The sequence below is a fragment of the Xylocopa sonorina genome, chromosome 9 (genome assembly GCF_050948175.1).
Source record: "Xylocopa sonorina isolate GNS202 chromosome 9, iyXylSono1_principal, whole genome shotgun sequence".
NCBI lineage: Eukaryota > Metazoa > Arthropoda > Insecta > Hymenoptera > Apidae > Xylocopa > Xylocopa sonorina.
In genome coordinates, this window is record NC_135201.1 from 12,477,377 (window position 1) to 12,502,287 (window position 24,911).

The 24,911-nt window shown below is 43.0% G+C and overlaps 2 protein-coding genes across 10 annotated transcripts; both read right to left on the reverse strand.

Moving 5' to 3' along the window:
* Positions 1 to 421: 421 nt before the first annotated feature.
* LOC143426821 (aminoacylase-1) lies at positions 422 to 3,295 on the reverse strand. Its single transcript, XM_076900490.1, has 5 exons — positions 3,130 to 3,295; positions 1,971 to 2,140; positions 1,379 to 1,882; positions 786 to 1,076; positions 422 to 711 (listed from the first exon to the last, which is right to left on the reverse strand). The coding sequence occupies exons 1-5, from the start codon at positions 3,224 to 3,226 to the stop codon at positions 568 to 570; spliced, it is 1,206 nt and encodes a 401-aa protein (XP_076756605.1). The 5' UTR covers positions 3,227 to 3,295; the 3' UTR covers positions 422 to 567.
* Upset (SET domain-containing protein upSET) lies at positions 3,255 to 24,871 on the reverse strand. Of its 9 annotated transcripts, none has more exons than XM_076900481.1 (13): positions 24,556 to 24,859; positions 14,027 to 16,547; positions 13,845 to 13,932; positions 13,563 to 13,713; positions 13,333 to 13,474; positions 13,226 to 13,273; positions 12,473 to 13,121; positions 10,413 to 12,371; positions 8,778 to 10,325; positions 8,447 to 8,690; positions 8,219 to 8,356; positions 7,681 to 8,151; positions 3,255 to 3,387 (listed from the first exon to the last, which is right to left on the reverse strand). In XM_076900481.1, exons 2-12 carry the CDS (start codon positions 16,225 to 16,227, stop codon positions 7,694 to 7,696), a joined length of 7,626 nt encoding a protein of 2,541 aa, XP_076756596.1. In that variant the 5' UTR covers positions 16,228 to 16,547; positions 24,556 to 24,859; the 3' UTR covers positions 3,255 to 3,387; positions 7,681 to 7,693. The 9 variants fall into 9 exon arrangements, with proteins under 9 accessions (XP_076756596.1, XP_076756602.1, XP_076756598.1 ...); XM_076900487.1 differs by lacking the exon at positions 3,255 to 3,387 and having other exon boundaries at positions 7,643 to 8,151; positions 14,027 to 15,189; positions 15,274 to 16,547; positions 24,556 to 24,858; XM_076900483.1 differs by lacking the exon at positions 3,255 to 3,387 and adding an exon at positions 16,679 to 16,789 and having other exon boundaries at positions 7,643 to 8,151; positions 24,556 to 24,858.
* Positions 24,872 to 24,911: the final 40 nt, after the last annotated feature.

The window sequence follows — 24,911 nt, forward strand, 5'->3', positions numbered from 1 at the left end:
TATTTTTTTACTTGGAAAAATAACATTAATACTTTAGTTGTACGTTGAGTATTATGTTTTCAAAATCTCGTGTCACTAAATTCATTGTAAAAATTGATATGTGTATTTCTTTTAGTACCTGACTCTGTTCAGCTGTTTTTCTTGGTGAGATTTCTTTTCCATTACTTCTTGAAAATATGCTTTGTATGCAATTTACTCCTTTTTCTTTGAATCCTTATTATTCGTTAGAATAATTCGTACTGTATGAATTCTCCCTGTGCCATTTGATTACACGGATGCACATTGGATCCTTGTGTAATGTTATTATGTACAATTGTTATGTGATTGTACTTATAGTAACTTTAGCACGTACATATATACAATTGAATTCTTATTGATTCTTAATAATTAATATATAAACTTTGAAGCTTACAACTTTGATATTATCATATATTATGGCACTATATTTTGTTTATTCTTAGTCTGTTATATTAAAATATTCTAGTACTTTCTAAAATTTCTTTTCCTTTAATTCATCCACTCTTCATAACTTTGGTTTCTTAGTAAACATACTTTCAATCTTTCTGTTTAAACGTTTGCCACTGATGGTATTATTTTTGTGTATATTTCGATACCTCTTAAGAATATGTCTTTGTTCAAAAATTCATCGTGATCGTGAAGAAGTATTTTTGTTTTGTTCATAGGTGAAAAACCGATAGCAGGAATTCCTACCTGTAACGTTGAGTATCTTTCTTAATAATTATCCAACGTTTAATACAAATAGAAAATTAATAAAAGATATTTACCCCTCTTACATATCGACTGTCCGTTCCGCCTGGAAAGATTGCCTTTTGCAAGCTTAGTCCAAGATCGTTGCACGTCTTTTCGAAAGCAATCCAAAAGGGATTAGACTCGTCTAGCTTTGTGTTCTCGATTTTGGGATTTTTCTGCTCAAATGAGTACGTAACATCGGAACCAGCTTCTTGGCACCATCTTTTCATCATAGCTTCGAACTCGTTGTGATCGACAGACGGATCAAGTCGAATATCGAATATTGCCGTCAATGAAACAGGTACTACGTTCGTTTGTACACCACCCTGAAATCAATTATTTTTTTCCACGTTTAGTAGAATGCAAAATAAAACATTTTGTCATTTTTATAAAGAAATTAGTGAAAATTATGTCGGGCATATTTTTCACGTGACCAAGATACTCACCGTGTAGTATTACTTTCCTTATGAACAGACATGTAATTTTGTCAAGAAAACAAAAAAAAACAGATAACTTTCTTCAAGTTCTTACGATAAAACTATTAATAAATTAAGTTATAACGTAATGATAATAATAGTACAACAACAGTAGAATAAGAAAAATGGACAGTACTGCATAAAAGATATACCTTTAATTGTGTTAAGTTGATAGTTGTAACATCACCAAGCAATATCTTTGGATCTTTTAATTTTTCCTTCTCTTTAGCTCTGAAGTCCATGAAACGATCAATTATGAACCTGATCTTTTCACCAGCTGTGTTATCCAGCAAAAGAGATCCATGTCCAGGTGTGCCTGAGCACTCTACCTCCACCTGCCAAATCGATCTCTCACCATAGAACATGCGAAAATGTTCATCAGGCGAGGCCATACCTTCATCCAGCGCAAAACCAATGTTTAACGCTTGAAATTCCTTAGTGTGTACAAAATCTTCCATGCCCAGGTGTCCTCCTATTTCCTCGTCTGGTACAAAGGACATGTGAATTGTTCTTTTACAACGTTGTCCAGCTAACTTCATACGGCGAATTGCTTCCAAATATTGAATTCCAACGCATTTCATATCCTGACTGCCACGAGCGTAAATGTTTCCTTGTTCGTCCATATGAGCACCGAAGGGTGGGTAAGTCCACTTATCCTAAAAATTGTTATGTATCATATATGTGTATCTATACTTTAGATGATTATTTCTATTAATATTAAATTGTTGCTAAGATAGTACTTACTTCAAAGACTGGTACAACATCCATATGACTGTTTAATAAAATAGCTGATTTTGATGGATCTGTACCTATCCATGTGAGAACCACAATTGGTTTATTTGGATGAACGTGATATACCTTAACAGGCAAGTCAAGAGACTTGGCCTGGTTCTGAAGGAAAGTAACACAGTCATCTGTAAAATAAAAATTATAATTATTAACGATTTAAAATGCATTTGTCTATTCATATATCATTGTTTCTTTATCTGGTTTCAGCACGCTAGGATCAAATTGTTTCTTCCCAGAACTTGGTTCCATTATTTACACACACCGATGTACTATAAAACACCCAAAGCAAACTAATTTTATAAGCCTTGAGACATCTACCGTCTTATCTGACATGTAATAAAATATGTTATCTAATCTTTCTCAGAGATAACGTCTCTCTAAATTTTTAATTATGAACTTTAAGAAATTGCGAGTCATTGATAGCTACGACGAAATTTCTTTAATATCTTTTACAATGAACAATTTGCGAGCTATTTATCAACGCGATGATCTTCACTATATCGCTAAAACCAATTTTATCGAGGGACTACTAAAGAAATATATAAAATAATGCGAGAAATACGAGGAATCATCAATTACTTGCGATTTAGGTCACTCACGAGTCTCTCGGAATAACGAAAGTATCGTAGCCGTTAAACAGATGTAAATCTTTTTGGAAACCGAACCGGCGTTACGAAGTCGAGTTCGCGTACAAAAGAATTCGAGGCACAGAATGAAAAAAAATACAGAAATAGAAATAACATTCCACGCAGGGTGGGGCATGCAATGGCTGGATAGCGTCTCCGACGCTTCAAACTTGTGTCGGATGTGGCCAACCGAGAGATTCCCTGTCCCCATGCGGAAGCGCTTTCGTGAGCCTGACGAATTAATCTTCAACATTAACGTGCAAGGCTAACACTGTACCGGCACCGCGGTGCACGAGGAACGCTGATTAATTCGCTTAACGAGGAAATGACCGACACTATTCTAATAGCCGATATATGCGTACGATTTTTACACAGGACAGCGCGCTCCAAAGTACACGCGTAAAACTCGTAGAAATATTGTACGAGACCGTCGCGATTGTTGCGAGCGAGATAGAAATATCAAACGATTAGCATGTCGAACTGTTTACCGTAGTTGATGTCCGGCTGGACCGATGGTATTCGTAGGTACTCGCGAAAATTCTCTACAGCTGTTGCGTCCAGCTGAGCTTGAGTCGACGAAGACATTGCACTGCCTGCTGATCACCGCGTTCGACGTCGCTGGGTCGACTGTCATAGCAGACGCCCGCCGCTTGCCCCAGCCAATTGCCAGTGATTATCGCAGATGACGTAGGCAAGAGTCGATCAATTGAAACGCGCGAACAAGGACGGCGGGATCGCGAGCGTCTCTTTGACAGAATAGATAAAACGATTAGAATAAGAGAGAAAGAGAGAGTGAGAGAGGACGCTTTGTTTATTTTACACGTAACGATTTTTGTTTTTTAGTGAGAGGATTTCGTCGCCGATAAATTAATACTTTCCATACGTACTAACGACCAGTGTAAAAATAAATGTTATCAAGTCGTAAGGGGGATAAATGTAAACAAATGAAAAAACGAAAGAAACAAGAGAAACAAAGGCCGTATGGTTTAAAATCCATCTGGGTACACGGATATAAGAAGCGAGGGTACATATGTAGAGTAAGAGGGCGTTCAGGCTTATTAATTCGTAAAATGTATTCCGATTTATTAAATTTCATGTATGCCTAAATATGAGCTCTTTACACGTTACGCTATAATATTATATTCATATAGAGTTTAATATCGAAGAACTTGTTACATTCATTAATTGATAGTACGAATTAAATTATCATACAATGTAGAATATAATGCAACGTGGCTAATAACTAGGCACATACATGTAACAGTGAATTGCAAATAAAAAAATCATGTGTCTCGATACTATTATAAAGACGAACTTTTCTCTTTTATATATATATATAATTATATACCAACATATAATTATATATACTTATATATATGTATATATGTACATACAATAATAATAATATAATAATAACCGCTATTGATCTGTCTTATTTACAACATTGAAACTATTGTACTAACGAGTTGTTTTCTTTTACTAGGTTTCCTGCCTTCTCACCTCTCTAACATATTTTACTTATATCTTTACACGTAACAACAGAACGCCTTTATCGCTTTATCAGAATGTCCGTTATTCAGATACGTTAGGGCAACCAGAGAGAATTGCATAACAAATAGGATACATTATAAAGCTGAACACGCGTATACGCGTGTGTGTGTGTACGTGTAGATGTACCTGTGTGTGTGATTGTGTTTATGTGTAATTGCGAAAAGCAATCCTATTACTCTTCTTCTGTTTTTTTCATTTTTTTCTTTCTTACTTTCCCTTACCGTTATCGTTCTGTATATATTGTTAACTTTTTGCTCTCAATTAGATGCTTCGTTTCCCTTTTGAAAGAAAGATGCAAGATCTCGAAGAGGACGTCCATACTTAAATTTATCTTACAAAAATATGTACACGTTTCACAGTATCGGCAACCGGGTGGTGAACGTAACACGCTGTACACACCCTCGATCTGACGTATGCACGACCCGGTTAGCCCCAAGTAACTTACACTAGTATACACGTTTATTACAAAATATCGGCTAAAGTATAAAGGAATACCAAATGCCAAAAATATCGCTCGTTTTACAGTACTTTGCATCGTGTAGTTCTCTCCCAAGTTTCAAATATTTTTCCTACATTTCGTTCTTCCCGTTTTCCTCGTAGAAGCTGCGGCCAAATGAATGTAAATCAAAACTGGATGTGATCGACGAGTTTCGCCGGTTCTGTTTCCACCAATGAGATCCATAAAATGCATTCAGGAGTTTTGTCGTAAAATTCGTTCCTCTGCGTCTTACTTTCTAGTTGCGGATATTTTCTATGTCCTTTGATAATAACGCTGAAATATTTTCTTGCGGAGTGAGTACACATGCAAGTGGTTTTCTACGCGCATTAAAACCTTTGAATAATCATTTCATCTTCTACTATTAAACTTTGCCGATTGGCTATTCTTTGTTCGAGGTCTGGAACTAAAATATCATAAAATTTTACAATCCGTTGGTTTGCGTGGACTCCTCGAGAAATTATGCATTTTAAATTTACTTTCCCTTTTGTCCAAGATAGTATTATACATACACGCGTATCAGGGTCTTAAATTGATGCTAGAAAATATTTTCGTCTCATTATCTCTGTGGAAGATTATTAAAATACTTTTTTTCATTGGAATTGCGTTGAATGTTTGATTCGACAATTGCTTGTACAATGTTTTTTTTTTTTTAGAATTGCTGTTGGAAATGGAAGATCAACGTGAAATAAGAAATATTTATGGCCTTCAGATTCAGCAAAAGTTAAACTCTTCAGTGGGTTTCCCTTTGATAAAAAAAGAACTAATTCGTTGTGTGTATTATTCTCTCTTCGAATAGAATGTGTTACATACGAGTTTAAAATCTACGAAATATACAAGAGCCGAATAATTATTATAAATCATATTATTACAACGAGGAACTCCCAATAAGAAACATCGTGATTAATTAACATATATATATATATATATATATATGTACACACGACAAATACGCGAGAATTTCGATATGAAATCTTTGTACAACATACTAGTCTTAAATTACACCACTGTGTACACTGGGCGAATTGTCCTTAATCAAAATTTACCATTTACATTCGTCGACTAAAAGAATCCCCGTTATCACCGGATTTAAAAGAAAGGAAAAGAAAAAAAAAAAGAAAAAAAAAGGAAGAAAAGAAAACAACGAAAAATTTACAACATAAATAAATAAATGTTTAGAAAATAAACATCTGGACAGCTTTTTGGTACGCGTGACAAAACGATTAGAAAACTTTACGTACCCCGAGAACGAAAAAAAAAAAAAATGCAAGCAACTTATGCATTCGATAATGTTTTCCCATTGTGTTTCTTTACAAAAAATAGCCTACAATTTTCCTGCCATACTAATTTCATTTTCTTCTTTTTCTTATTGCGGTTTACTTTTTCTCTCACTCTCTCACTCTCTTCCTTTCTTTCTCTCTTTCGATGCATTCTTTCCTCTAAATCGCCTCTTTTTAAAGAGCTTTGTACTTCAGAATGAATGTTCAGTTTCAGGACTTCCACAGATCGTTAAATAAAAAAAAATCATTGTCGCGGAGACGCCTCTCAGTATGAACTAAAGATATGTTGTACCGTCGATCGTGTTCAGGAGAGGAAGAAAAAAAAAAATAATAACAACAGAAAAAAAATCACATAACGAAGAGAAATTGGAAAATTTGAGGGCGAAAGAACAATTCTTAAAAGGAAAGAGATGCGTCGTACTCGTACCAGGAGGTGCGGAGTGATAAAATCGATATATGAGAATGTTCAGTCTAGGGCCTCGAATTTTCTTCGCAACTGTACAATTTTATCCTAAACAGGCCAGTGTTCTTCTCATAGAATCGATGATAATCATCACCATCGCGATGGAATTGGAAAAGCAAAAATTTTAATCTTCCACAAGGAACTTGCCACTGTGCGGTGATCTTGTTCTACTCAAAATGGCTCAAACGAATATTTCTTTAAATGGCGTTATTTATTGGCTTATTTCTTTTAACATTCCGCTCATTCTAATTAACCATTTTCCTTTCCCCGTTCTTCTTGATAATAAAAATAAAATAAAAATTGCAACTCATAGCACAGTGTCTTAGTTTCTTTTGTATCTCTCCGTTGACTCTTAACTAAGATTAAATGTACACTTCGATATCATTATATTATGCATATATGCAAATGATATTTACAGAAAACTCGGATAATGCTGGTATGCACGTTTTGTGTTGTGTGTTTCTGTGTACGTGTGTATACATATACAATATATATGTATATAGTTGTCAGAGATTCCAAACCAATGCATATCACGGTTATCGGTTCGGACTAATTCCAACATTGTTGCAGTTTCACCAAAATTCGACTAATGCTATGTATAAACGCTTTTTAGGGCACCATTTTATCGATATAAAAAGTGTAACGTCGCACGCTACACTTTTGGCCGTAATGCTTAGATGCCAATAGTTTCCCTTAAACACGGTCAGTACATATATATATATGTATAATGCACGGAAACACTACGTTCTGTATTCATTTCATTTCTTCCTTTCTTTCCTTTTGTTTCTGTTCAAAATACTTAATTATCACTTTAGGCCATGCGAATTCTCCATCGAGTGCGTCTCCGAAACGATCAGAAGTTTGAATAATTCTTATGTTTCTTTTTTCGCAGTCAACGGGGTACGCATAACGTCCTTAATACAAGCGAGAACAGTATAGCACCTGGGATCACGAATCTCTTCTCACTTTACTATCACTTCGCGCGAGAACGAGTCATCATTTTACATCATTATAATATCTAAATACCCTTTTCTTTTTTCTTGCTAGAACACGAACGACGCGTAAGACAGAAGAGATCGCGAGTCTGTTTCCTGTTCCACTCAAAATATATCTCGTTTCGCCCCCTTCCCACTTTCAGGCCAGGGAGGATAACTTAACACATTAATCTAATGGAATTGAACGACCGACCGCACGTGTCTGATCGAAATCTAATAAAATTTCCCCAGCTAAAACTTTTCGACTGCGCTACCTTTTTCTGTGGGTTAAGACCTCGGCGCCGGGTGATTGTAAAACTGCTTCTGCGATTGGCCAGACGCAGGATACATTTGACTGCCGGATGGCGGTGTCACGGACGAGTATTTGGAGATCGATACTGCTGTGGTAGACGGTGGAATAAACTGGGGGGGATACGGATTCGAGCCCGGTGGTGCCTGAGACGCTTGCGGCATTAAGAATTGTTGCGCCTGTTTGTTCGCGGAGACCTGAGGCGCAGCGTTCACGTAGATCGGCTGCGAACTGTTCTGCGCGACCGTGAAGTTCGGATATTGAACTGGGCAGGGTTTCGCTTGAAACTGAGGATAGTGAATGGACGCGGATCCTGGAGGAGGTATGTACGGCTGAGGCGGCAATTGTGGTAACGGATAACCCGGTGGAGTGTTTGACACTGTGGTGTGTGGCGGAGATGCCTTCCGTGCTTTTAATATTGCCTCTGCCGTTAGACCTGCAACGATTTTTAATTCTACACGTGTACCGATTTCGAATATAAAATAACGCAACGAGATGTTTACCATGTTTACGAGCTCTTTCTTCCTCGTCGTCACTGAGAAACAATCCAAATTCTCGTTTCAATCTTTCCGTAAGGTTTTCCCGTTGACGTTCAACTAACGTTGGCGCTGCGGACCAACCAATTGTCCCTTCTTCGCCACCTGTGAATATCCAACATTTTATATCACGAAACAGCCAACTTAACTTGGCAAACCGGGATATCTTTTTCATTTCATTCCTTTGATAATCACCTTTCTTTTCCTCACCATCCACGTTCGTAAAGAGCGGTAACGCGGTTAGACTCGGTATATCGAGGGACAGTGGGATTTTCGAGCCTTCCTCGTCGGAGCTAAGCGACGAAGTTCCACTGCTCGCGCTGTCCGACCTACCCCTAGCTCCTCCTTTATCCGTTGTCGATGTATCGCTCGACGGTTCAGGTTCCGGCGGTGTTCCAGACGATTGCTGTTTGCGTTTACGGTATTCTGATATGGACAACTGAAACAGCAAATTACTTTTGAATAAACAAGAAACACATGAATGAATAATCCTGAGACAGACGTTCCATTCTATAGTTATTCTAACCTTCCGTTTAACAGGTGGTATCGCCTCGGGTTTAAATGCAGGGGCTGGCATACTGTTTGGAACGACGGTTCTCGGGTCCTTCAGTCGCTTGATCTCTTTAGGCGGGGCGGCATTCTCTTCCTCTTCTTTCATTGGAACTTCCTCGTTCTGAACATTCTGGAGCGTGGATTTCACTATTGCCTCTTGTACCTCTTCACTTTGTTCCATAGGTTCAGATTTTTGACCGATATATACTGTATTACTTTCTTCTACGCAGGTTTCCTCCTTTACACTGTCAGGCGGTAGATCATCCAATTTAGCTTCAAGCAATTCCCTTAACGCCGTCGAGAGCATCGACTTTTGTTCACCGCTCTTGGATCCATCGGCGGTGTCCATATCGATGGTGGACTCGATTATAGCTGCTTCAAAATTCAACTGGCTTCTGGTAACTGTTGTTGCGTCTGCCTTTTTACGAATGCGTTCGCTCAACGGTGGAATGGAATGAAAAATCTTTGGCGGCTCCGTGATGGACTCCGTGTCCATGTTCGAGGATGCGGATTCAAATATGGACTCTTCGGATGAAGTGACGAACGCGGACGGCTGTTCGATTTTTTGAGATTCCTGGCTCTGTTCGGTTTCTCTGCCGCTACATTTGATTGCAATCTCCGTCGATTCAGGCTTACTTTCAAACTCTTTGAACAACTTACCCTCGTGATTTAGATTGAACGATTTGAAGGACGGTTCGTACTTGACGTCGTCCATCTCTTTGTCCTCGGATTCTGAATCCTCCTTGGAACTCTCCATCAACCCCTCGATACCATCCATGCTCTTATCCTTTTCCGAACTGGAGTCTACTTTCTCCTTGTAATCGTTCCCATCGTCCCCAGTGATTTTTTTCATCTGAGCTTCGACATCGAACTCGTCGATCGACATATTATCGTCTGATTTTGCTTCACACTTTACGTCGTCGGACATTTTTTCGTCATCGCACTTGTCATCTTCAACTTTAACCATCTTACTTATACTACCACCGAATTCGAGTCTCATCTCGGCCACCCGTTGCTTCAAGATCGCGTCCGATTCCATGACAGGAATCGCATTGAAATCTTCCATTTCCGTGTCACCCTCGTTCTGATCAACTATCTCCACTGTTCCCTTTTCCATGTCCAAGTCTTCGTCTTCCTTTTTTGCAACGTAATCTTCCCTCTTACCGGTCTCCTTTTGATAATCAACTATTTCGTTTTTAACAGATTGTAACTCATCCTTAACGAAAGGTTTTGATTCCAAATGTATATAAGTGTCGCATTCCATTTCGTCGTTCTCCTCTTTCTTCACACTCTCTTCCTTCACCAACGAACCATCCATTTGTGCCACCATTGCATGTTCCTCAGACTTGATGGCTTTAACGTGAAAATCCGCAGGGATATCTATCGACAGCTTCTGCCTCACGGCCTCGTCCGTGTTCGCTTGTTCGAGTGAATCGACCTCTTGTTTCACGGTCTCTGTTGGCATATGACGCTCGTCGTGTTGTTCGATCAATGGCGATTGTAGCTGCTCGATGAAATCGTCCTATAAAAATAAGATTCAATTCAATTAAAAGATGCAAACAAGTACGTATCACATACGTAATTAGCGTGGAATTAAGTAACAATTTACCTCAGCATGACACAGAGATCTGTTATTCTGAGCAGACTCAGGAACCAGCATGGTAGGCGTTGTGGGTGGAGTGTAATTGTCCGACGACAAACTTTCTCTGGCTATTCTTCTCTTCTTCGGCGGAGCTACCATTTCGCTGGGCGGCGGACTTTCCGGTCGACTATTTGGCGAATCGCATTCCTCGGAGATAGCTTGACGTAGCCATCTCTTCTTGGCAGATCCTGTGCTGACAGGGCACGCTGTGTTTCCGCTGGTCGCTTGTTTGCGTTGAGGTGGCGAATCGTATATGCCAGAGACGGAATTGGCTGCTTGGACAAGAGTCGCTAGACTTTTCGCCGCGCAACTCTGAGATAAAAGCTCGGCGGACGTGGAATCGGTTGGTAAAGAGAATTCAGACGGTCTACAGAGCGGATTGATCGAACTGGACGCTAGTGTTGGGGGCATCGCTGGTAACGGTGACACCTGAGATATGTTGCTTTGCGGCGGGTCAGGCGACTCTTTCAGCCATTCGTTCATCAGAACTTTCTTAGTTTTTGGAAATTTAAAGCCAGGTGTCAGCGGGCTAACCGCTGCCGCAACCAACAGACAGGCCGAGGATAGAGGGGTCGATGGAGTGGAACTTTGAGAACTGCTGCTCGCGCCGCTGTCACAGACTGGACTTTTAACTGGTGTTGGTTGCTGTAGCGGTGGGGAGCTAGGCCCAGGTGCGTTAGAATTTGCCAGCGCGAGTAACAGACCAGCAGCCGTTGGAATTCCTTGATGTCCAGATGTAGCTACAGTTTCATTTGTGTTTTTCAAAGGTGTGTGCAGAGCGGACGAATAAGGAGCATCTCTATTCTGCGTATGATTCTGGCTCAACAGAGGCGGCGATTGCATCGAAGTGCTCTCTTCTCCGGACGATTCGTCCGAGTCCGCGGAATTCAGCCTGGTCCTTCGACTACTGCCTTGCGACTGAGAGCTACTGGTAGTCCTTGCTCTACCTTTTCTTCTCTTTCGTCTCAGGGGTCTGTCGGTATTTTGTTGTTTCTGTTTCGATTGCATCGCGACCGTGTGAGCGTCCTCGTTATCGCTATGGGTACTACCGGATTCCTTCCTCTGCGCATTCCGCGCTTGAACCTCTTGTTTCCTTTGCTCCGCTTTCTCGAGCCTCTCGAAAGCCTTCATGATGGCTTCCATTTTCCTTTCTTCCCTGGTCATTTTCTTTTTGTCCTTCTTTGTCTCCGGTGCTATCGATTGACTTAAATTCGGAGATGTCTGCGGTGGTTGAACCAACGTAGGCGGTTCCTCCTTGGGTATTTGACGCACTATATTTGCTACAGTGGTCGTGACTGTTCTCCTTGGTGGCGCAGATACCGTGGACACTGTCGTAGGCGGTGGCGTAGGTTGCGCAACAATAGCGGTACTACTAGTGATCACAGTGGAGGAATCGCTATCCTCGCAAATTGTATTCCGTCTACCCCTTCGTCTTCGTTCGCGGCCGTCAGCGTTTTCGGCCAATGCTCCGTTACTACCTCTTCTGTTCAACTGATTTAGGGACACTATTTGACATTCCCTTGGATTATTACACGCACAAACGATTGGCATCACGGGACCATTCGGATTTGGCGACAACAGGAGATCGTGTTGCTCGTGCCTGATTGTAATCTCAGCATTCTTCTCGATCGCGACAGTGGTCACAATGTACAAGTGTAACGTTCCTTTTTCTATACAATGTTTCACTTCCGCGTTAGGCTTACAACTACGTCGCACAAATCTAGCATCGTTCCCGTATGTTCTGGTATCCACACACACTTCCGTCCCATCGCGTGGCAACCGATAAAAGAATACAAAAGGTCCTGGCCTCTGGGTATGCTGCCTTCCTTGAGGATATGACGGCCGATGTTGCGTACTTAGCATATACTTTCCTCGTAATTCTACGACGGGCGTGTTTGGTTGAAGATACATCGTTGCCACCAGAAACTAGAGAACAAAGTAAGAATTACATTATTTTAAAACGATACACGCGTTTTAATCGCACAAGCATCTTTCATTCGGAAATAAAAAAAAGTAATCGTACTTACTCTAACGTTGTTACTATGTACGTTGAGCCTACACTTCCCGGTAGCAATAACGTTCATATTGCTCTGTCTCAAATCGCTATGCGTACCGTTCACTTTGATGGATGATATTCGGGCTCTCAATTCCGGGCTATAGTGATTTGTCACAGCTTCTTCGTAACGTTCGATCCACTGCCTGAGCGGCGCAACGTTCGAGCTCCACATATCTTGACTCTCCTCTTCTTTATCTTCCAGGCTCATCCTTCGTTTCGGTTTCCGTTTACCTGGGCCCCGTTTAGTGACCTCTTTCTTACGAACCGCGCTGGATTGCCTCGGATGAGAATCTCGCCTCTGTCGTTTCGCGACGTTATTATTATTATTGTTGTTATTGTTGTTTAGTCGTCTTACTTGAGGCGGTTCAGATTTTCGTCTCGGTACTTGTTGCTGTAACGTTCGCTTCTTTGGGATCGTGTTTACGCCGACATCGGTATCCGCCGAACTCGTGGAAGAAGTGTCGGACGATGTGTCTGAATTTAGCAATTCCTCGCGCTTACGCATTTGCAAAGCGCGCGCACGTTGTCTGTCTACGCGGCGCGGTCGGCAAATTTCACAGAGATATTCATCGGGAATGTTGGAACGATCTATGCCCATACAATCAACATGTTGCCAAACCCTATAAACAGCCGGAAATTAACAGGTTGACGCGTTAACGCGATATTAAAAGCTGAAGCTTCGATCGAGCTTTAATTCCTGGCCAAATATGTCGTATATACTTACAAACAACGGTCACAGCAGATCATATATCCATCGTCGTGTACAAACTCACTGCAAATAGTATATTTTTTAATCAAATATATCTTATTTAATTAAAAAAGTGCACTTACCATACACATCTAGTAACGCTATCCTCGTCGTCTCCTTCTCCCTCGGGAGCAGTTTCAGTTTCCTCACCTTCCTCGGGGTCTCTGCCTGTCTCACTGCTAATGGCGCTGGTTGCGTCGTCATCGACATTAGTACCGCTAATAACTGGGATCAGAAATCAATGCTGCGTTAAAGATACGCGATTTTCCTACTTCTATGCTGATTGCACGATGGATCGATCCGCAGAGTGTACCTTTTCCGTAAATATAAGGATGCTGGGAGGTTGCGGTCGAACTCCCGGCACCATTCATGGGCTGTTTCGGGTGAGACGGTGGTGACGGAGGTGACGGTGTTCGCGGCGGTGGTGCCCCGTAATTGTGATCCTGTAGGACGTACTGAAGACACTATAATCAAGAATTAAGTGTTCTAGGAACAACTATACATGACTACAAAAATTCAGCAGTGCACACTGCAAGAATTGACTTTGAAGACTCGCTATTAAACTTTGCATTATGTCTAGTACAGCGTGTGTTACCTCGTAAGGAGGGGGTATTCTTATAATCGGAGACGTAGAGCGTTGCTGATGTTCGTCTTCTTTAGAATCGCGCGGATCAAGCTCGGCCCTAGAAATATTACGTTCAATTATTTCAATTATGCGTCGACGATAGTTCGAGATTTTCAAGGGCTTTAAACAGAATCAGAAAATCAGATACTAACTTGTTCTCAAGATCCTTGCGAGGTTCCGTGCTAGTTACTGGCAGTAACGTTTTCACTTGTCCGCATTGTTGCCTGGCTTGTTGAGGAAATTGTGGTGTTGGGATAAGCTGCTTTTGTTGTATCGTTTGCTGTTGTATTTTAATCGGTTGATTCTTATGCATCAACATGTTCGAGGCAACTGTCTGCTGAGGGAGCAACGTTTTGATGCTTGCCTTTTGCGCGACAGCGGTTGTCGGCCCTTGACTTTTCACCGCAGTTACGTTTGTATTTAAGGAGGTTTTAATGCCAGCTACTTTCTGCGTATGATTCCTTTGAGCTGGTTTTTGAGGCGGTATCGTTTTAATACACCCCGGCTGCTTCTGCATATTCTGCGGCCCTGCGACATTCTGTTGCTGTTGTATTATTTTTACCGGCTGCGAGCTCACATTTCTGTGCAACGACTGTTGCACCGCGGTCTGCGAATTCGACGTTTTCACCGTATTCACCATCTTCTGCGGTATACTCTTCAAGTTGGCCTGTTGCACATTTTGCATTTGGTTCTTTGGTACGCCAACTCTCATGACCATCTGTTGCTGCTGCTGCTGTTGTTGTTGCTGCTGCTGCGGTATCTTTGAGTTCACTACCTGGGTTCGTTGGCTGTTGGGCATCGTCGCGATTGTCGCGACTTTCTGGTGGACATTGGTAATACTGTGACTCCTCTGCGTTTGCGTCTGCTGCTGTTGCTGCTTCTGCACCGCCTGTTGTTGCGTCTGTTGCTGCGTTTGCGACGTTTGCTGCAGCATCTGTTGCTGCTGCGAAATCACTTGCTGTTTATTTACAGTCATCGTGTTGGCGTTCTGCCCGGTTTTGGGGATGTTCGGAACGCTGTTGCTTTTGCAAACGTTCGCGATCGCTTGCACCCTATTGGAATTTACCGCGGCGATAGTTTGGGACCTTTGCAGGGCCGCTGTGGACTGTGATCGTTGATGCTGCGACGGCTGTATCTGCTGTACATGCTTCGAGACCTGTGACGATTGCTGCTGTTGACATTGCACTTGTCCGACTAGCTGCACCTTCTGTATACCAGCTACAGAATTGCTAGATTTCTGAACATTGTTGACAGCCGTGGTCGTTGTTTGTTGCCTGGGCACGGTCATCGTCTTCTGCGGTTGAATCTGTAATTTCTGTAATCCCTGCTGTTGATTACCGGTTAACGGTTGTAATTGTGCTTTGTGATTCGGATGGTTAGTTAACACCTGGCTCGGTACCTTTTGGTTGTTGTAAACCTGCGCAACCTTCTGCGTGTTCGCGGCGTTCGCTTGTGCTTTTTGGAGCGTCGAGTTCCCTTGTTGGGCTCTCTGTACGTTGGCATTGTTCGTGACTTGATTAACAGAGAACTGAGTGCCTGTTTGAGCCGCGTTCCCGGTGGACACCTGACTCTTCTGTACGGTCTGTATCCTAGGCACAGAATTCCTTTGAACGGTTACCCCCTGACTGACATTCGTCACAGCCTTCACCTTCTGCAAGTTAACCGTCTGGCCCTGACCGATGAGATTCTGCGCCTTCACGTGTATCCTTTGAATATTGGGTAACGAAGCGGCGTTGCTGATTGCTCTGACCGCGCCGCTGTTCACCATCAGCTGGGAGGTGACCGGCTGAACCTTCAGCGGCACGCTCGCCTGTTGTTGCTTCCCCTCGCTGGTGACTACCTGCTGATTCCTAGCCTGGTGTTTGCTCTGCGTGGACGCGGCGTGGTGCAAAGGATAGACGTGCGCCTGGTGCACTCCCGTACCCGGGGACGGTAAGGGCTGCGCGTTTGCCGGAACATGGGTAACGTTGGTGGAAGCATTCTGCGTTAAGGGTGCGGGTTGTTGGTTCTGGTGGCCGGCGGACGATGGTAATTTCTGCGAGATTACGCGGGTCGTCAACACCTGGGTGGTGTTCGTCTGGGAGCCGGGGATTCTCTGCAACTCCCTGACGGCTTTCGCCACCGGATAGGTAACGCTGACCGATTTCACCGTGGAGAACGAAATCACATGACCGGCTGGGATCTCCGCGGTGCTCTCCAAGCACTGAAGGATCTGGGGGTTGGCGGTGTCGTCGCATCCCGTGGTCACCACGCTCGGCGACGTCTCTTGGTTCAACGACGAAGACGACTGGCTGCCGTTGCTCTTTCTCTCGTGCGATGTTTCAACCGTGCCCAGCTGAAAAACGAAGCTCATGGTGGTTTCACCGCTCTGCGGAGAGCGAAAGCTGTCGACGCATTTCGTCGTGGTGGCATCGTTCTCGTTAGCATCGGTATGCTGCTCGGCTGGGGACACCGGGGGAGGTGGGCCAGGCCCTGGGGATAATTGCTCCCCACCCCCACCTGTTCCACCCCCCGATAACTTGATCACCGACGGGGTCGACGTTTTGGAGGCCTTTCGATCACGCCAACTGGAAACTCGAGCGAGTTAGGATCGAATGGCTATCCCCGCCCGGCAGTACCACGGGGTATCACGATCGTCGATTCCGCTATTTGAGGATCCTGAACCATAGGCTGCTGCAACATACAAGCGAGAGGAGTTCTTGCTTAATCTCGTTCGGCGATCGTTCGACGATCGTGCGGTCAGGGAAATATACTGAGAGGGGTGCCCGCGGAAATCTTACGTCGGTGTATGGAGTACCTACCACCAAACTAGCCATCATCCTGCAGGCAGAAGGTATTAATTATTCAGCGTCCGTGACGGTGGCGGTGCAATATTCAAGGGTATCGATCCGGAAAAATGTTCCCTCCCGCTCTTTCTCTATACAGCAACCCACTGATTATCTAACACTCGTATCGTCATCGTCATCCCTCTGACGTGCAGAAATGTCATTTTTAAACCGGTTCGTGGTACGAACAGGATCATGGACCAAGATGCTTGTCGATAGTATAGAGAAACGAATGCGCGCGGTATTTTAACTATTTAATTATGGCGCACAGCGTGAAAAAACCGGTATAGCGATGCAAAAAATTGCGAGCATCCAGAATGGTGGAAAAAAAAGGTAAAAAAAAAAAAAAAAGAAAAAATAACGAGGGAGACGATCATTATTGCACGCGTATAACGATGTCTTTCGCCAACGAACCGGTTCGGGGTCACGCGATTACATCGATTTAGATTACAGCGAGATTAACCCGCGAATCGATCGTAAGTGCTTGACGTGCTTAATTGCGACCGTGTTTTATCACCGATAAGAGTAGTTGCTCGACAAAGTCCGCCAAGTAAACTACTTACTTTTATCAGGGATCGCGTGTTACGAGAGGCGAGAGGGGAAATGCACGGGTCGCTACGATTCGATTTCGGAAGTGTCGAGAAAATTCCTCGGTGAATCGTTACGTGCCATATAGCAAGCGTTTGCCAGCTCGTGTTAAGTCCGCGCGTATGGGCTGGACTCGCGCCAAGTGTGTCTGCGTGTTCCAACTTCTCGCGTGTGCGTCCTGCGTTCTTAATAAATTGCTATTATCAATTTCCTCGAGCGAGCCCGAGCCGCGTCGATGTAAACAGGCGAAACGGATAGAAAAATACGCGGCACTGCTCTCCCGCGTCCGTTATCGTCGAGCTTAATTCACTCGGTGCAACTATCGATAACGGGGACTGTTTGCAATGTAACTGATAAAACGTATACAAGCGAGTAACATGATAATAACGAATTACATTTTGACTTGGAATTTCTAGAATAATAGACGAATGCGCGACGAAACGGATAATCGAGCGGTCATCGATGAAAATGCATACATTAGCCGCGTCGAAGTGACGCGGAATGAAAAATTCCACGACGAGCGAAACTGGAGTCACGATCACGTGGCGAATGCGTGAATAGGAAGAAGCAGTTTGTTCGATGCGACGGTACCTTTTTTTTTTCTTTTCTACTGCGCTCATTGTCAGCGGCACGTGCCGGTACTACTGAAAACCGACGATCGTATGCTCGTTTTCCAGTTTCTCCTTGGTTTCGTCCTCGCATCCTCGAGAGAGAGATTGCGCTAATTGGACGGCGAGAGGGAAAAGAATGCAAGATTTTCTGCGAGCAACTATCGATTAGAAAAATCCAACGGGGGATGGGGTATTTTTTCCAGAAACGTTTCAACTCTAAACGCTAATAGAAAGTACTTTCTTCGATCGTGCCGACTATCCATTAAACGTGCAGCCAGCTCGACAGTACGTTTCCAGTAATTTCTGTCTACCTTGGCCGCGCGCCGTGTCTAACAGATAGGTACGCGGCACGAGATCGAAATTTGATCCGCGATTCATCAATTTCTCGCGGCTGATTCGAGAAAAGCTATCGTGCGTTACACAACTGCATCCACGTGACGTGACTGGTTGCAGTGTAACGACGTTATCGACACTGTCAAAACGCCAATGGCAGGGGATTCAGCTGTGATCGCGCGGGCACGCAGGCGTCCGTTAACCGAGGTTATGCACTCCCGTAGCATGCTGCGAGTTCGGTTTAACTTTAACCCGAACCCAGTGAAAATCCCATCGTATCATCGCTCTTCGAAAGCTCTTTTCACTCGTGCTTTTTCGAACGTATCCGCGTCTGGCGCGCCTTGGCATCTCTCTCGACTGAGCTACGAATCTCACGAGAGCATTGAGAACCGCCATCGATGTAGTATTATTTCAGATGGCACGAAATCGGGGAAACTATATTTCCGTGGCTAAATATAAAGCCCGCCTCAGCAGTTACGCGTGCCCGTGTTAACCAGATAACGAACATTCCTTGACGAGCTTTGATAAAGTCCAATTTACGTGAACAGCCTGGACGGTGGAAATAAAAATTCCGCGTCTCGTTCCATTCCTAAAACAATTCAACAAACGTATATACACATGCGTGGATATAATATTTTCCCCCCGAGTGTAAAGAACAGCTGTCGGCTGTCGCGTTCTGACCATAGTTTCTCCTTGGTCTTTTCAACCAGTCTCGAAGTTAACGAGCTTCCGCGCGCGCGAACACTCGCCTCGAAGTAGAAGACGCGCGAGCGTGCAGCGTTGCACAGGCTGGTTTGTCGCGTTGGCAGCAATGGGATTTGTGGCGACCTACTTGGCGTACCTCGACCCCTTGCATTGATTCGATACGAACCAAAATTATTCCTCAACGATTATCGCTCGATGCTGACCTCTCCTCTTCCACCTCCACGCTTCTTTTCCATCCCTGACCATTCCAATCGAACGGATATCGGCCATTCTACTACTCTACCTTGTTTGGCATCGACTATTTTATCGACGTTTTATCCGCATTCTTTTCTCGGCATATTGCACCGACATTTAACTTCCATTCGAGAGCGAGATATTATTTTTTTCATTAAAGATTGGCCTAAATAATCGTGTCTCGATGGAAGGGTAGAAAAAATTCGCTCGAAAAGGCCGCAACGCGATATTTACAAGATTATCAATCGAGCATTGTCAGCCGACATGGGTCGACAGGCGTCTCCGACAAGTCGTTCGACGCTTCCGCTGACCCCATCGCTGCAGGGCTATTCGACGTTGCAGAAAAAACGGTGTTGCTGTTCTCGCTGGTAAGTTGCGCGCAGCTGAAACGCGCATTCTACTATATCGTCTAACCAGATGTAAGCAATCTCGCGTGTGAAATTAGCAATGGCAACCGTTCCATTTCCTGCGTGACCTTACTTAATCCCGAAAGGAACGCGGTCCCACCGTCTAACCACCGTAACTACCATCCCGTTGAATATCCCGTGAAGAGAGGCTCTGGCGTGTTCGTATTGATCTTTTTGTTGTTTCGCCAGGCTTAGGTGTAAGTGCGAACGCAACGACCACGACCCGTCGTTAGAGAGACGCGAAATCGAGGAAACGCGATTTCCAGCAAACAGCGACACTAACCGTGCACCTATCCACGGCTAGTTCTACGCCGTTGGATAAACGTTCGACTTCTGTACTCTCCTTCCCTTTCGAATCCATCTTTCGCTCTATTCTTTTTCTCTGTCCCTTCCTGGCGAGGGAGAGCACGAGCATGTAACATACAGTAAGCCGTATACAAAGGCCTGATTGCCGGACACTCGGTGAAATATGCCAGTTCCCCGCCAATAACCGGTATCTGGCCGTCCTCTCTTCGCATTTGCGCTGTCTTCGCCGCGCTCACGACAGATCGGACCGGGGAGGATGAAGAGGAGGGCAGCAACGCATACACGCCATGCCACTTCGCTCCGCACCGCACCGCACCGCACCGCACCGCACCGTACTGCATCGCGCCGCACCGTAACGTAACGAGAAACGTTGATGGAAGTGAATCGAGATACATGGGAAACGATACCGCAGATGTCACCGTGCGAACATTTTTCTTACAGCGGTGCCGAGAAGGACAGCTATTAGCGATTAAAAAAAAAAAAAAAGGAAGAAAAGATGGCCGTTTCACAAAGGATCAGCGCTCCTTTCCATCAGAGTTTCGTGTCTGTTCGCTCGATCATGCATGTAAATGAATGGAAGCGTCACGAGGCCTGCGAGTGTGCGAGTGCGCGCCGCTGTTTTGCAATGCCTTTTCGTACTTTCGCGGCGGTCGATATGCACCGCCGCGGGAATCGTGATCGTTCGGCGTACTTCAGAAGGATGACTTTGCTTGCGTTTTCCGCGAAACCCTTTCCAATTTTTCGAGAGAAATAAGTTTAGCCTAAATGGAAGCACGCGATAAGGATGCGTGTGCATGCGACACGAGCAACGCGTATCTAAAAAGTTCTATCGCGGACAACAATCTCATTCCACCGTGCTGCGAATCTACAGATTAAACTACTCTAGAATACGAGCGCATAAGAGATTTCGTAAACGTAACGCGGTTCTATGCATTACGTAGAACTGCTGAAAGAACAGGGGGACAAGAGACCAAGATCCAGCATTGTACACCTTCGCTATTACACCAAGGTTACCAGCAAGAACCGCGCATCTCGTTTCGTCTCTTTCCTTCGCACGACGACGAGTCTGTTCCAAACCGGACTAAATTTTATTGCAACATTTCGTCGCATCTCCAATCCGGACGCGCTCGTAAATTCCGTACCTCGTCTCTTTTTTTTTTTAAATCCTACTTGCTGTTGTAGGGCACCGGAATTCTTTCCCCACGCGGAAATGTTTCGATAAAACGAATTAAAAGCGTTTCTCCAACCGTGGTCAAGATATAATAAAACTGGTTGCACGAGCGGAACAACTTTATCGCTGCGATTTAACGGGCGGAAGTTTATGCAATCATAATCATATGCAGTAAGCTTCTGTCCTAAGCGTTGTGTAAACGTGACGCGATGAAAAACTAGCGTGGAAAATTCAGTTCGGTTCTGCGGGATATGGGTTTACGGCTGACCAACCAACCACGCGTGTATTTCTACATCACGTCAGCAATGTGTTAGCCGACGATATACTCTCCTCCGTTTATACGTGAATACGTTCTGTACCCATAGTAACCGCAAGTACCATTAATACACTCTGATATCATCCCGAAGAAATGCATCGGTTCTTTGCAGCGTAAATCTTGCGAAATCACCGTCGCTCCCGCTGATTTCCTCGGTTCTACATCGAAATTAACCAAGTACACGCGATCCTATTAAAAATCGCTCGGTCTTGGTATCTTGGATAACGAGATATCTTTTAGGAAAATGTGAGGTCCTTTGATTTAGAAGAATACAGTCCGATCGATTTAATTTAACCCAAACTATTCCCCTGGCGACGACACGAATTCGTTCACGCAAATACGCGTATACGATATACCATCACTTTGCAAGTAAACTGCAGTATAGTCGTGTGAATACGCACTGACATCGCCCTATTGGACCTTTTTCCGATGACGTCAGTAGGTTCGACCAATGGTAATGCCCACAGAGAAAAGGCAGAACCAGCAAATCCGAACAAATCCATTTGAACACTTTGATCTTCTGTCTCGTTGGTTTATAAAAAAAAAAAAAAAAAGGAACAAACAATTGTTGAACTAATACACGGTGTGACCTAGTTTCATGCTGGTACCGCGACCTGATATGAAAAAAATCACTGAATTCTCGAGCACCGAAAAAAGTGACGGAGTAAAGAAAAGTTGATTACTTGGAAGAGTGAATTCTAATTTGAGTATCAGAATGTGTAGTAATTGAAAGGAAGAATTGATTCCTTTCGGATGTTTTTCTTTTGACTCTCTTCTAAATCAAGTATATGTGTAGGCATGTGTCGCGCGTGCCCGTCACTGCGCGCAAACTTCCCTTGCGGTCGATACGATTTCACCTCGTACCCAGCAAATGCTACCACCAGAGGCGTACCCCACCAAACTAAATTTCGACCCCGAGCGTTTAAACTTCTACCTTCTTCCTATTCCCATTCGATTCATTTTACCTTAAATCTGCTTGATAAACTCCTAAAACAAAACAGAAAGTAAACAGGAAAATAATTTCGAATACGGCTGGAAATAAAACGATAAATATAAATAGTTAAAGCGAATTGTGTACCGCGATCGACTGATAGAGATCACAGGCCAAGAAATTTGTGGCAACGCCTCTGGTTATCGGCAAACCACCCACGAACACCATATCTATACACTCGTACCCCACTACAAGTACCCCAGATTTGACTTTACACGCACTCCAAGCGATTTCACGTACAAGTGGCTTGATCTGACAAACAGAAACCATTCAGACACCTTGAAAGATTTATAGACGCCCCAGAGATCAAATTTCTTTCTCTTTCTCTTCATAACGATGACTTATCGATTTCAACGTTACCGTAAGCATACAATTTGCGTGACGAACAAATTTTTTTTAACTACATCCGAAAAATGTGTACATTTTACTGCAAAACCGTTTAATTTGAACGAGTACCAAGAATGAGTCATTGGTGCTCGATGAATTTCGGATCCTTGGGATGCAAGATAAGACACGCAGAAAAGAATTTAACGTGACAAGAAAGACAGAGGCAGGCAGTTTCATGGAAGAGGGGGGTCGCGAGAGAAAATAGGAGATACAAGAGCAGGATTGGAAGGGATCACGAAAGGATCAAGAAAAAGGAGAAAGAGAGGGGTCGATGAAAGTAAATGGGAGATGGAGGGGGAGCGAATACGTGTGTGTATATACATAATATGTATATATATGCAACGCGTACGCACGCACACACGTCTACACGTGAAACAGAGGAACAGAAGAAGAGAAGAGGGAGAGAGCGGCAACAGTATGGCCGCCTAAGAGACCAGCGCCGCCTGGCAGATTTTTCTATTCCCGCCGTGAAGTAGTTTTCAACGTACAAACTTTCTATGCTAGGTTAAAGCGCATCAAGCGCATTATCTTTGTTCAAATTATATATAGGATCTTATGAGTTTCTAAAATTAAGTAACTACTTGGTAATCTCACATGATGTCATATACAATATATCAAATGAGTACCTGCAGAGTTCTCTTCATAATGACAATATTTTAGAATGAAATTTAATGTTCCTTCGGTTCCAATAATAACAGGTTTAAAATAGGATACCGAATCATTGTCAATTCGTACATTGTTCGGATGAAATATGCATTGCTAAAATTATATCGATGTACATTGGGTACAAAGCGAACAAATAAATTAATTTTCTACTTGGTACTGCTTCGCTGAGAATGTACAATAAACATGTCACAGAAATAATCATTCTCCAAACATCTAGCGTCTGTTTATCTGCTTGCTTTGTCTAGCTTTATATTTACATAATAGATTGTAAAGGGTCTTGTTACTTATTATAGAAAACATAAGATGATATATTAAATCATTATAACCACATCTTACACTTTAGATACTGTCTTCTTCATTCAATGGCAAGCATGGTTACTTTTAAGAAACGTGAAATGCTAATGCTACGTATCTGAATAAAATCGAAAGTAAATTACTTAACAGACAGTTGTAGAGAAGAAAAAAAAGGCTGAATAGCAATACTTTGGTGCAAAACACATAAGACATCTAATAATAATTGTTGACAGAGTGATTTGAAATGAAAATGGGTCGAAACATTGGAAAACGGAAGTAAACGTTTAAATATTACACAAAAGTTAACAATCACGTAAATTTTGTAACTAAACGTATGTAGCGTATGTATGATGTGGTTGACCTGTACTCACTCACCATTTTACTAACCATTGTTGCCACCATTCGAAAATGAAAATTGCAACTAAAATATATTATTTAAACGTTCATCTTGTTGTAAAAGAGCAACAACGAAATGTAATCACACAGGGGATCGACGTAAGCTGTCGAAATCGATGTCTCGAAACATTGAAGTTTTTTTTGCCTTTTTTTCTTTTTTTTTTTGGTTAAGTGAAATACAGCACTCGGTCCGAAAATGCAATCAATGCGAATGGAATGTGTAAAAACTTTAGAACGACGAATCTGTTACAAGTTTTTAAACAGGATTTGCAAAAAAAAACACGAAACACAAGATAATTTGAACGTCACAAGCGATTCATAATACGAACAGAATGGAACATTACACCAGTCTTTCGTATGACAGTCTTAACGAATTTTTCTCACTTGTCACTGTAATTGCAATTTCCCAACCGTTCGGAACGATCGAAATCCATAAAAATACATTGCTTACCTTAATATGACAGGAATACAGAAGCTCACTTTAAACTTGGATGTAAACACAAGCATTTTTTAATGGAATTGACACCAGGGCAGCTTAAATAATCAACGAAAAAACACTCTTTACATCGCGGACAACGTTATTTCACCATTCGAGATTTTATTACGTTATTAAATACCACAATAAATACGAGAATTCACGATCTCTTCGGAAAACATCCATCGAAAACTAAAGATGGCAGCCATTCTTCTGTACAAAACAAAGGTTCACATCCACGGACTCGCAAGCAATGAAGCCTCGAACCCAGATAACTTCCGGCGCTGCTGTCAGCCCGCCATTTTCGATCAATCAAAATTATACGGTCTTGT

Excerpts from the sequence above, each read along its gene's own strand:
- LOC143426821 (XM_076900490.1), bottom strand. The coding sequence starts at position 3,226 with ATGTCTTCGTCGACTCAAGCTCAGCTGGACGCAACAGCTGTAGAGAAT. Across the intron at positions 1,077-1,378 it reads TCAACTTAACACAATTAAAG|GGTGGTGTACAAACGAACGT; the intron begins GTATATCTTTTA and ends AATTGATTTCAG. Across the intron at positions 712-785 it reads ACAGTCGATATGTAAGAGGG|GTAGGAATTCCTGCTATCGG; the intron begins GTAAATATCTTT and ends TCAACGTTACAG.
- Upset (XM_076900481.1), bottom strand. The coding sequence starts at position 16,227 with ATGAGCTTCGTTTTTCAGCTGGGCACGGTTGAAACATCGCACGAGAGA. Across the intron at positions 13,475-13,562 it reads TCCTTATATTTACGGAAAAG|TTATTAGCGGTACTAATGTC; the intron begins GTACACTCTGCG and ends TTCTGATCCCAG. Across the intron at positions 8,152-8,218 it reads AGAAAGAGCTCGTAAACATG|GTCTAACGGCAGAGGCAATA; the intron begins GTAAACATCTCG and ends AAATCGTTGCAG.